The sequence below is a fragment of the Exophiala viscosa genome (assembly GCF_022695815.1).
Source record: "Exophiala viscosa unplaced genomic scaffold EDD37scaffold_3, whole genome shotgun sequence".
NCBI classification, from domain to species: Eukaryota; Fungi; Ascomycota; class Eurotiomycetes; order Chaetothyriales; family Herpotrichiellaceae; genus Exophiala; species Exophiala viscosa.
Window position 1 is genome coordinate 1736495 of NW_026944355.1, and position 10934 is coordinate 1747428.

At 51.5% G+C, this 10934-nt stretch overlaps 3 protein-coding genes across 3 annotated transcripts; 1 reads left to right on the forward strand and 2 right to left on the reverse strand.

Moving 5' to 3' along the window:
- Window positions 1-147: 147 nt before the first annotated feature.
- Window positions 148-2148, forward strand: EDD37DRAFT_334406 (BAR domain-containing protein). The gene is made up of 3 exons (XM_062811624.1): window positions 148-451; window positions 594-789; window positions 838-2148. Exons 2-3 carry the CDS (start codon window positions 606-608, stop codon window positions 2007-2009), a joined length of 1356 nt encoding a protein of 451 aa, XP_062672112.1. The 5' UTR covers window positions 148-451; window positions 594-605; the 3' UTR covers window positions 2010-2148.
- On the reverse strand, window positions 2148-5238 carry EDD37DRAFT_334612 (uncharacterized protein). The gene is made up of 4 exons (XM_062811626.1): window positions 4939-5238; window positions 4819-4877; window positions 4144-4434; window positions 2148-4077 (listed from the first exon to the last, which is right to left on the reverse strand). Exons 2-4 carry the CDS (start codon window positions 4861-4863, stop codon window positions 2287-2289), a joined length of 2127 nt encoding a protein of 708 aa, XP_062672113.1. The 5' UTR covers window positions 4864-4877; window positions 4939-5238; the 3' UTR covers window positions 2148-2286.
- Window positions 5239-5971: 733 nt separating this feature from the next.
- EDD37DRAFT_334941 (Urb2/Npa2 family-domain-containing protein) lies at window positions 5972-10928 on the reverse strand. Its single transcript, XM_062811627.1, has 2 exons — window positions 10601-10928; window positions 5972-10543 (listed from the first exon to the last, which is right to left on the reverse strand). Exons 1-2 carry the CDS (start codon window positions 10891-10893, stop codon window positions 6328-6330), a joined length of 4509 nt encoding a protein of 1502 aa, XP_062672114.1. The 5' UTR covers window positions 10894-10928; the 3' UTR covers window positions 5972-6327.
- Window positions 10929-10934: the final 6 nt, after the last annotated feature.

Sequence of the window (10934 nt, forward strand, 5' to 3'; positions counted from 1 at the left end):
CTCGGTCGGCCAAGTCGGAGGTGACGGAAACAGCCCACCACACTACCGGCATCTACCATGACCATCACCCATACGCAGCCCGCCTGTCCTCTCTGACAGTTACAGTACAACAGCCCTTCCGCTCGTATCATTGACTCTGTCTTCCTCGTCTACTCAATCCGCTATATCGACGCAGTCACCATCTCGTGCCCCCAGTGACGACCTTGGTGACTGCTTCAAGACGTCTACCACCCCAACGAAGAGAACCTCTCCACCTCACACAGCTTGCCTACTTACTCAGCCACGATCCACTGGTCCGACCACAGCCGCTCTGCGTCATTCGTCTTCATTCTCTCAGGCAGTCACTTATTGGCTGTAGATGATCCCGCCGCACCATTCTCTCCATTCCTAAAACCCCTCCATCTTTCGCAATCACTCAGATCGATACGACCGTTCGCAATAGTGTAGCAAGGTACCAACGATACAGACCCAAAGACCTGCGTGTGATTTCGCTTGTCAACTTTCAGGCAAGCATCACCCTACAGCATAACCAGCATCTAGTCAATTAGCAGACTCCTCAATTTTGTGTGCGACACGATACTCACAATAGGCAGCGGCCACCGAAAATGAGTGTAAAAGGGTTCACCAAGAGTATTACTCGAGCGCCGCAACAATTCAAGCAGCGCTTCAATATTGGTGACAACACCAAAGATGCCGTCTATATCGACGCAGAAAGACGCTTTGCCGACCTGGAAAAAGAGACCAAGAAACTGCACGATGAATCGAAGAAGTACTTTGAAGCCATCAATGGTAGGGTTGGGCTTCGCCAGAATGTAGAATTGTACTGACAAGCTATAGGCATGCTGAACCATCAGATCGAATTTTCCAAAGCGATTCAGGAAATCTACAAACCTATATCAGGCCGCGTGTCCGATCCTAATTCCATAATACCCGAAGGAAATCCAGAAGGTATCCGTGCCTGCGAAGAATACGAAAGCATTGTGCGCGAACTACAAGCGACACTGGAACCAGAACTCGAAATGATTGAACAACGTGTTATAGCCCCTGCCGACCAATTGCTAGAAGTTATCAAGGTCATCCGGAAAGTGGCCCTCAAGCGTCAGCACAAACAACTAGACTACGACCGACACCGGGCAACGTTGAAAAAGCTGCAGGACAAGAAGGAAAAGACATTGAAGGACGAAAAGGCCATGTACAAAGCCGAAAACGACGTTGAACAAGCGACCCAAGATTATGAATACTTTAACAACCTTCTCAAGGACGAACTGCCCAAGCTTTTTGCCTTGGAAGCCGAGTTCATTCGACCGCTCTTCCAATCGTTCTATTATATGCAACTGAATGTCTTCTATACGTTGCATGACAAAATGCAGGGTATCAACATCGGCTACTTCAACCTAAACCTCGACATCGAAGAAGCATTTGAGATGAAACGAGGCGATGTCCAGGATCGAGCCGAGGAGCTCACAATAGTCCATTTCAAGTCAACTGGTGGAGTGAAGGTTGCACGCGGAGCCTCCAAGTACAGCGTCGGCGGTGCGAAAGCCAAGGAAGCAGAAGCCAGTGGCGTGTCAAAGTATGGCACATACCGAAAATCCACCGATCCGGACGCCGGCGTGTCAAATCCACCTCCACCATATTCTCCTGCCGGATCTGTAAGTAGTATGCCCAGCAGCCCAGCTCTCGGCGCAGTAGCCGCCGCAAAGGGCAAACCACCTCCACCCAAGCCGAAGCCGAGTCGACTGAGTGGTGTGCCCGCTGCAGAGACGGTGACGGCGCTTTACGATTACGAAGCCCAAGCAGAAGGCGATTTGAGCTTCATGACCGGAGATGTCATTGAGATCCTCACGAGGACACAGAATGAGAATGAATGGTGGACAGGTCGCGTACATGGCCGACAAGGTCAATTCCCTGGTATGTGTTTTCCCTTCCTCGTCGACTTTTCAGTCAATCACAAAACGACATGGTCTGACTCGTTATGTCAAACAGGTAATTACGTGCGGTTGAATTAGCACTACAGTAGTCAGCAATCGTACAGGTGTTCCGGCTATATAAAAAGCTTCGGCTGGCTAGGGGGCTTTGTTCTCGACAGTTCGCATTCAGCTATCCCTGGATTGATCTCCTTGGACGTTTGGGCTGGTTCGTTCACTGTTCGTTCTTGTGCTCATGGGACGACTGCAAGGTTCGGTGCGGTTAGAGGTAGTCTATAGCGTAATAAGATCCAGACCCCTACAGACTCATGTAACTTATGTGTTTTCCCTCTCATTCTTTCAATGATCAATGTGTCCGTCACCGCAGCCAAAATCCCTTTCTGATACTCAGGTACATAGCCTTCTCCCGCCATTGAGTCAACCGTCTCCCATTCATAATCGGGTTTGGGCTCCCTCCTGGATCGCTAGATCTGCCTAGCTGTGATGGCGACACCGACGGGAAGTGTTCGTCTCGCGCGACCGAAGATGGAGAGGACGAGGTCATGGTCAACGGTGGCGATGGCAGCGCCGTCGTTGATACACCTTGACCTCCGCCCACAATCATCGCTGTATCAAATCCAGCATGATCACAATCAGTCTTGACCTTGACTCGTTTCGTCCGGTCCGCCATCTCCTGACCATCACTTCTCCCATCCTCATTCGCCCTTTTTGTTCCTCGCACCATACCAACAACGTTGACCGATGGGAGACGATTCATGCCGACCCTTGTCGCCAGAGCAGGAGGCTTCACGTCGACGCCCCTTGCGCATACGGGACTCCCATCGACCCTCCTCATCCCATCGAACCCAAACATCGGATCAAAACTGACGAACACAAGTGCACGCTCACCGCCCGTAACCGGACCAGCCATATACACGATCCCTTCGTCCCCAAGGCAAGCCTTGACATCCCCGGCCCGCCCACCGGGACACAAAACGTCCAACAAATCCTGCGACCCCAAATCATCTGGAGGCCACAAGTACACACGACTCTTGGAGTACGCTTCCTCGCCATCTTCCATCTCCTCCCTGTCACGGTCCTTGACGCGAGGCCGCACGAGCATCCTGTTTGGCCAGGCACCCTCCACAGCACGAATTGACTCCGGACACACGCCCTCCACATCTGGGACGAGAGGACTCAGCCCATCCCTACTCACGACACGCAACTTGATCCGTTCTTTCGGCCTCCACTCCCCATCAACTCTAACTTCCTCGGTAACCAAATCCACGAAACACTGCGCATTGAAATGGTATCCATTCCATTTTGTTTTGGCACGGATGTACTCTTTCACGTTTCCTTCACCACCACCGCTGCTCTCATTCTGCTCCAAAGGGAACTCAGCATGCACATACCTCCCGACCCGCGTATTCGGCTCTTCATAGCGACTGTTGCTCTTCTCGTCTAGTGTCCTCGCCATCTGATCACCAGGTGGATGGCGCCGAGCCAACCTCAAATCTACCTTCTTTGCCCGCTGAAAGCTTTGCGTATAATAAGTCCTGATACTCCGACTTCCGCCATCGACCCATTCCTTCCGACATTCAACAATCAACAACTCACCTGTCCGATGATCTATCTGAAATCCAAGATCCGTCCAAGCGTCATTGATCGGTCCCTCGAGATGTTGTCTCCGCCAAATCCCCCAGATCGTGCAATCCGGATGAGGGTCGCTCACATCAATGTCAATGACTTCGTAGTAGCTCGTCCAGTCGACTTCCTCGGTCTCTATGCTGGTTTGATTCGTTACAGCGTAGAACCTGCCCCCATAGAGCCCGAAACAAATTGTAGATCCGATATCTGATCCAAAGAGATTACGAAGCTGTAATGGCTCCTTCGTCACGGGTTTACCCGATGCAAGATCGTACCGCTCCAAAAGCCATTCATGGTGGTCATCATCGCCGGTAGCAGAGTGTGTGCCAACGACCAGATATCGGCTGTTATGCCGGACGAAAAGCCTGTTCGTCGACCTAAGCTCAACGCAAAGCACCATGCGAGAACGCCAAGTCGTCAATGGTTGATTGAACTTCTGCGAAACATTCACAGCAAACAAGTGATTGCCGTGAGTACCAAAGTCACCAACCAGCGTCACGATATCATCAGCATACCCTTGAACCTTGATCCCTCTCAGCGAGTCACGATCAAGACCCTCGGCTTTACCTTGCGCCTTTGCAACACGTACGAGATGCTCGACAAATACATCGTTGCTGAGAACCTTCTCCGTGGCCCGGCCTCGACCGCAGTTATTGAAGTCCAACACCCTCAGACCCGTGTTGGTTGTGTAGCACAAGATGCCCGCGTGATACGAAAAGCTGGTGGCGTGTGCTATAATAGCCGCAGAATACGGCGAGGCCGTCTGTAGAGCATGGTTGTAGTCGTTACACCGATCAAGTGTTCGTCGGAGACTGGCCTCGGGCAACGAGGAGGGGCTTGACAGAGCAAGGCGTGCCCAAGTGGAACACGAAATACTGGCCTGATGGAATTCCCAGGTGGTCAGCTGACGGTTGTATCACACGTCATCCACACGACGCAGGAATCCGGAGTGTGGGTAAGAGTCACCTGGACTGATCTTTTAGCTGTGTTCTCATCTTGCAGGTCCCGATGGAGTGAACGGCAGGTCTTTGCGAGATTATCATAGGAGCGTACGTCGAGTTGACGGGCAATGTAATGGACAATATCGAAAGGTAAAAGGTGTAGACCAGAGGACATTCCCGGTATCGAAACTCAGGGTTGAGCACGGATATAGTAGCTTCGCGTAAAGCAAACACTCGGCCAACTGTGAAGTCGCGGTGAACCTTAACGCCAACTGAGGAGAGTGGAAGAGACAGCTTAAAAGCCTGCATTGATCATGCCGTACCTCGAACAAGGGATGAGAGCATACATGACGGCCGAAGCTTGCCATATAGGAGCAGGAGCCTTCACAATACTGTGGGTAAGATGAGGCGCGAAGGATCCTCGCAGAGCCGCATCGACTGACCTTGCTTGCGGGTGACAGGGCGTAGTGTCACCCTGGCAGCAGAAAGCCCAAGCTTGCATTGACCCGTACATCAAACTTACCGCATGCAGCCGCGGAGCTCTGGACCGCACGTTGCTCGTATGCTGCAAGGGGCTTCAGCAGGAACGCAAGACTGATTGACGGTCAGGCTGGAATCAGGGAACAAAGTGCGTGAAGTGGGAGGAGCTAGAACAAAGAAATGAGGTTGGAAACAAACAAAAAAGCGGGCAGAATTGAAGCGAAGGGCCCTTGCTGGTGAATCCCACTTAAAGGCTTTTCAGCCGCATGATGATGATCAGATGGATCACGTGAATTGCTCTTCCCGTCAACCACACCGCAGACCTTGCACGACATCGGCAGTCAGCCTGATTGGAGTTTGACACGTCACTTTTTCATCCTTCAATATTAATGTTCGCACAGCCTCAGCCTGATCTGGCTCCAACCTGATACTGCCCCAATGGCAAATCCGCCTCAGCCTCCTTGAGTGTGCAGAAAACAAAGCAAGGTTGCCTGGTTGCGCACCCAGGTATGCACTACGCAGTAAAACCAACTCGTTTGATGCTTACTAGAAAGTCGGTCTGGTCTGGCTAGTTCCAATGGCAAACGGCTCGCTTCACGGTATACGTTGTTCCCCGGTTGGCAAGACGTCCGAGGCGCCATCTCTCTCTTCTGAAGGCCGGTCTCGACGTTGCTCCGTCTACCGAGTCCTGTTAGAACGAAGTCAATCCCGGTCCTCAGCAAGCTGCCTAAGTGGATGCTTCACTGAGTCAAAGTTTCCGTAGCGTGTGACCAATTTGATTAGCAGAAGCTTTCAGCAAGAAAAGTCTGTCGGTGACTGCAGTGCATATCGCGATGCTGGGTAAATATCGAGGCGACCAATGCTTGTCAGACTGGTAATAACCTCCAAGAGTCGGTATGGATGTTCACGAGTCTGGGATATCGTGGCAATCAATGTGGCGTCAACGAAATCCGAATTCATATAGGCGTTGTGTTGTTTTACAATTTTTGAACCGCAGAACCCGTGTTGGTGCCAGCATGCATCCACGAAACGCAAGGTAGGTTTGTCTACCAATCAGATCGGCTGCAAACGCGGTTGTAGCTGCGCCTGGTTTTCGCAGTGAACGTTCGCGGAGACCATCCAGATTTCGTAGGCTGGCAGTGCCGTACTGTCTGGGCGCTCGGAATACGTGGCTTCCCACGAGTCAGAATATCAGCCTCTCGAAGCCATTTCCTGATAGGCTGAAGTGCATCCCCAATCAGTTCATTTTGCGCCTGATATCGATGCCGAGCGCACCATGAATTTCCGCAGCAATACAGATTACCTCTCGTTCAGACCCGTGAATTCTTCTCCCAGAGCAGTGATGACCTGTTCTAGCTCTTGTCCCACCTACCAAACCTTGTAAAGTCGTCGTAGAGACCTTTGAAGATGGCCCGGCTGCTTGGATCCATTCCTGCATTCGCTGCTCTCAAGAGGTCTCTGCCCATTGAGTCCAAGACACTGTACATCCCTGGCATCAGCTTGTCCTTGACCGTAGGTGTTATTTGTCCGTCGAGAGTACAGCGTGCGTACTCCATCACGAGGTACTGCATGTGCTGGCCTGCCAACAGTCTAGCTCTTTTGGTCTCATCATTCAGCTGGTTATGGCCGTGCTTCCTGGACGATCGTGCCGCAGATACGGTCGGGTTGCATATTGAAGATGCAAGGCGAGAGAACTTCTCTGCCGAAGATGGGGGTAAAGGTTGCTCAGCACCTCGTATCCACTGTGGCAGACTCCGTCCATAAGCGTTGAGGTCGTTAGCGGCGGCTGAACGTTGTCGATCTTGTAAGGCATGCGTACCCGGCCAGAATAGGCATCGTAAGAGCCTTTGCATTACTGGCAGTAGTAGGTGGTACCGGTCGGATATACGTCTTCTGTGTCTTCCCAAGATTACTCCCAGAAACATGCACAGTTCTTCATAGATATCTGCAGGTTGGGGCCCATATTGTTCTTGAGAGTTCTGTGGGTAAGATGATTCGTAGTGATGCGGAGACACGTCAACGAGACAGAGGCAGGCAAGTAACCGATCTAGCGTCGCCTGATTCACAGTGAGTGGATGCGATTGTAGGACCATTCTGCAGTTCTCCAATGCTAGGAAAAGTTCGGTCGGAGTGTACTGGCCGGAGGTGTTCAGACTCGCAATATTTGCCAATTCGTCTGTGAGTCGCGGGTCATGTTGTAGGTGGTGATCTTTGATGCGGAGGATGACAGACGAGATGAATAGCTGCCGGAATTCCCCAGCACTTCCTTCCTTTGAGTGCTGTCGTAGTCTTCCCAGCACATCAGCCCATTCTGTTGGTGCCATGTGGTTTGCAAGAGTGTCTGCCTCAATGCTTAGCAGATTCAATTGCTCGTTCGTGTGAGTGGCTACATCCCGTGTGATGGATGCGAGCACTTGTCGCATTACGTCAGATGGCATCCTGTTGAGAGGTGTCGAGAGCTCCCAGCATCGCTTTTCCACAGAAGCCCGCAAAAAGTGCACAGCAGCGGTCGCTTTTGAGTGTTCTAACGATAACTGTTCCGCATGCAATCGTTGTGCAAACTCAAACGCATTTTTTGACAACGCCTCATCCACTTCAGAAGCCTGGGTCTGCCGAGCACTGTTGAGGAGAAGTCTGAGGTTCAATAGAGTGGAGAAATCAGTTTTGCCACAAAGAGATGACTCAAGCCTACGGCTTATTGTTGATGTGTAGCTCGTCGTCATCTTCTGAAGATCCTTCTTCGATATGGTGGTGCTGGGTGTGGCCCTGCTGAGAAGCGCAGCTTTTTCAAGGAAGATTGGGACAGCTATCAGGAATGGTGGGCTTTGCTTTGTGTTTAGTGACCCCTCAATGCAGGTGCCACACCATGAGATGATGTCGGAAAGAACTTGATTTCGCGAGGCTGTCACGGCACGCTCCCATACCCTCTTCAATATATGCTCGAGCATCTCAACCGCCGAGAGGCTTGCCGGTGATTGTCCAAACTGCTTATAATCCGTTATGTCTTTCGAGAAATTGACCCATGTGAGCCAATCCTCGGATTTGATGACGGATCCTGTCGCATTGACATCGAGCAGGTTAAGGAGAGCCAGGTCTTCGACAACATCATCTAGAGCTTTTGAAGCCTTCACATCAAACACACGCTCCATCGTCGTGTTCGCCAGACTTTTCAATTGAGACCTCTGGATGACGCCCTTAGACAAATAATGCCGGAGAATAGCTTGGTCGATCTTAGTAGCCACGCCTGGCTTTGAATTGTCAAGGATATAATGCACGATGCATTGGCGCAGTAAGGAGGTGTTCATGACTTCCTCGGCAGTCAGCACAGCACGAAGAAGGGCTTTGATGTTTGGTATATCGCCATCATCGCCTGCTTCCCTTCCGGGAGCTGCCATGATGTGAAGAGCCATCTCAACGAGTCGCTTGGATGAGTCTGGGTACTTTGAAAACACCTTGTGCTTCTCCAACAGACTCCCAATACATGCAGCTAGCAGACTTTTTGGACTGTCACATTGGAAATGCGGTCCCACGCAGACATTGAGTTCGGCTCCTGTATTTGCGCAACACAGCTGGAGGAGGTTTGCCAAACTTTCCATTTCGCGCCCGAAATGTTGTTCGAAATCAGCAGACTGTGCAACAAGCTCCAGGAGGAAGGAGAAGCATTCCAAGCACTCTAGAATCTTAGACGGGTTTGGGTGGCCCGGCAGGGTTGCCAAATCGGTGAGAGACATGAAGCGAGTTTGGGAGTCGAGCATGGTTTTTGGAATCTGCGAGATCTTGTCGACTCCAAGACAGCAGACAAGTTGGCGCGCAACCTTCCATAGCCGCCACCTCCGGCCATGGCTTTCGGACACCTGAGGCAGAGCAATCGCAATCGTGTCGAGTACGGCCATAAGTTGACCACTGTCCAGCTTCCAAGTCTCGATAGGAGTATCGGTAGTCTCAAGTAAAGCAGAGAATATTGCCAGTTGTGCAAAGACGCCCGCCCGTGATCCGGTCGCCTCAGCCAGCTCGGTCAAAGGTTCTATGAGATCGCCGAGGAGTTTTTGGCCTAAGCTCGGTGGCGCATTTGTTTGAGCGATTGCCTTGAATTGATCGAAAACAGCTTGATCCTCCCACACAAGCTTTAGTGTAACATCTTCCGTGCCGCCTTGGGGTAGGTGAGGTGTACGAACGGCAACTGCCAGATTCTGCTGCCACAGAGTAAGGAAGCTGGGTAGATTCCGGGACTGGGCGAAGCCGCGCAACAATGGTAAGATAATGTCGTCGCGGATGTTGTCATAGGTACTCTTTGGCACGAGGGGCACCCTAAGCTTCTCGATGAGCTGTCGCACGAATTCCTCGGATGTCGACAAGCTAGAAGTTGGAACTAAGATACCGATATCGACCTGGAGTATCCTCACCAACAATCTCCATGGAATGGTCTCATCTTCCAAGGCGAGAACCGCCTTAAGTAGATAACCTAGCAGGGGCAGACCCACGCGTAGCTTTTCTGCGAGGATAACGTCCAGCAATTTTTCGAGTGAGGCTGCCCAAGTTTGCTGGCTTTCTTGAGATCCCTTGAAAGGCTTTCTTACATCAGTTGACGCTTGCGACATTTGAGGCCAGATTGTATGAGCAAGGTATATGAAAAGTGCATCAATCCAGGGTTGCTCCGCTTGGCGCCTGCGGAAATCTGATGAAGGAACTAACCGTGCAGCAATGTCAAGAATGATCCATTTTGGGACTTTGCTGGCGACGACTGGAGGCTTGTTGGGTCGCTCGTCAGGGAACATGCGCTTCTGAAGATCATTTAACGTCGCTTCCAGCTGGGGGTATGGTGGCACATCTCGTATGTCTGCCCACTTCCTTGCAAATTGCTTGTTGAATGACGACCGAGTCGGGAAGATAACATGTAATGCAACAAGACGCTCCAGTGCCTTCTGCTGGGTGGCCATAGACCTGTCGGCAGAGTCCAGACGTCGCAGATGTTCAAGTATAGCCAAGCTTGGCATGAGACAGTAAGAGGAAAAGGCTCGGTCGGGACCCTCTTTCTGCGCTTGGTTGGCTAGAGAGTCCCCATGCCAAAAGCAGAGAACAACGGTGAGCACCTCGGAAAGTACCCCTTGGTTCCTCGGTCCGGCTGCATGATCCAGAAGATTCACGGCAGTTTCAAGAACCGCGCCCATTATGGACGCCTGCTCATCCCATGATAGATTTGAAGCCAAAAGGGGTTGGCTCGACTGACGGTTGTTTTGTGAGGAGCGTGGGGAGAAGAGGTCAAGACATCGACAAACCGCTTGTAGGAGAACCCACAGCAGTTTTTCATGCTGGGATCCTGCGCTGGGAGCCGTCACTTCCGGTGGACTCAATCGCCGCTTCTTCCTCGGCCGCGGCGTCTCGTCAGCAGGTGCGGTGATGCGCGGTTCGACGGTGCTCGGAAGTTGTCGAGCGTTCCGGAAGGCTTGTATTAGCTGGACTAGTATAGGGAAGAACTTTCGCTCGAGAAGAATCTCAAGGCAAACGCTGCTTGGAATTGAAGTTGTGAGGTCAAGAAGCAGCGACCAGAATTGTGGAGAAACAGCATATCTGCAGCGCTGGTCAGTGTCGTTCGCCCAAACCAAGCGAGGTCTTGAAGGTGAATACCTCTCGATGTCCTGTCCGTCATTTTTCGCTTGAGTAGTCGAGGCAGAACCCAATTTCTTCAGAAGCCAACGCAGCAACCATTGCTCCTTGAATCCATACGACTGTGGTGTACTTCGAAACCTCACCTCGAGGGAAGAGCGTTCAATCGTTTCTTCGAGATTGAGTCGCAGAGTTTTGGCAGCGGCCTCTAGTACTGTTTCTGGAGGCCCATCCGCTCTTTCCAGGTCAGCAATCGCTGCCTCAAAAGATTTTTGAGACATGGTATGAATACCATGACTATCTTTCCCCTTCATCAAGTTTCAGTAGACTGCCCTCCGACCATAAAATGATAGTA

Coding starts and splice junctions, on each gene's coding strand:
- EDD37DRAFT_334612 (XM_062811626.1), bottom strand. CDS start 4,863: ATGGCAAGCTTCGGCCGTCATGTATGCTCTCATCCCTTGTTCGAG. Junction 4,435..4,818: donor GCTCTCATCCCTTGTTCGAG/GTACGGCATGAT, acceptor GAATTCCATCAG/GCCAGTATTTCGTGTTCCAC. Junction 4,078..4,143: donor ATGTATTTGTCGAGCATCTC/GTACGTGTTGCA, acceptor AGAGGGATCAAG/GTTCAAGGGTATGCTGATGA.
- EDD37DRAFT_334406 (XM_062811624.1), top strand. CDS start 606: ATGAGTGTAAAAGGGTTCACCAAGAGTATTACTCGAGCGCCGCAACAA. Junction 790..837: donor GTACTTTGAAGCCATCAATG/GTAGGGTTGGGC, acceptor GACAAGCTATAG/GCATGCTGAACCATCAGATC.
- EDD37DRAFT_334941 (XM_062811627.1), bottom strand. CDS start 10,893: ATGAAGGGGAAAGATAGTCATGGTATTCATACCATGTCTCAAAAATCT. Junction 10,544..10,600: donor GACGGACAGGACATCGAGAG/GTATTCACCTTC, acceptor CCAGCGCTGCAG/ATATGCTGTTTCTCCACAAT.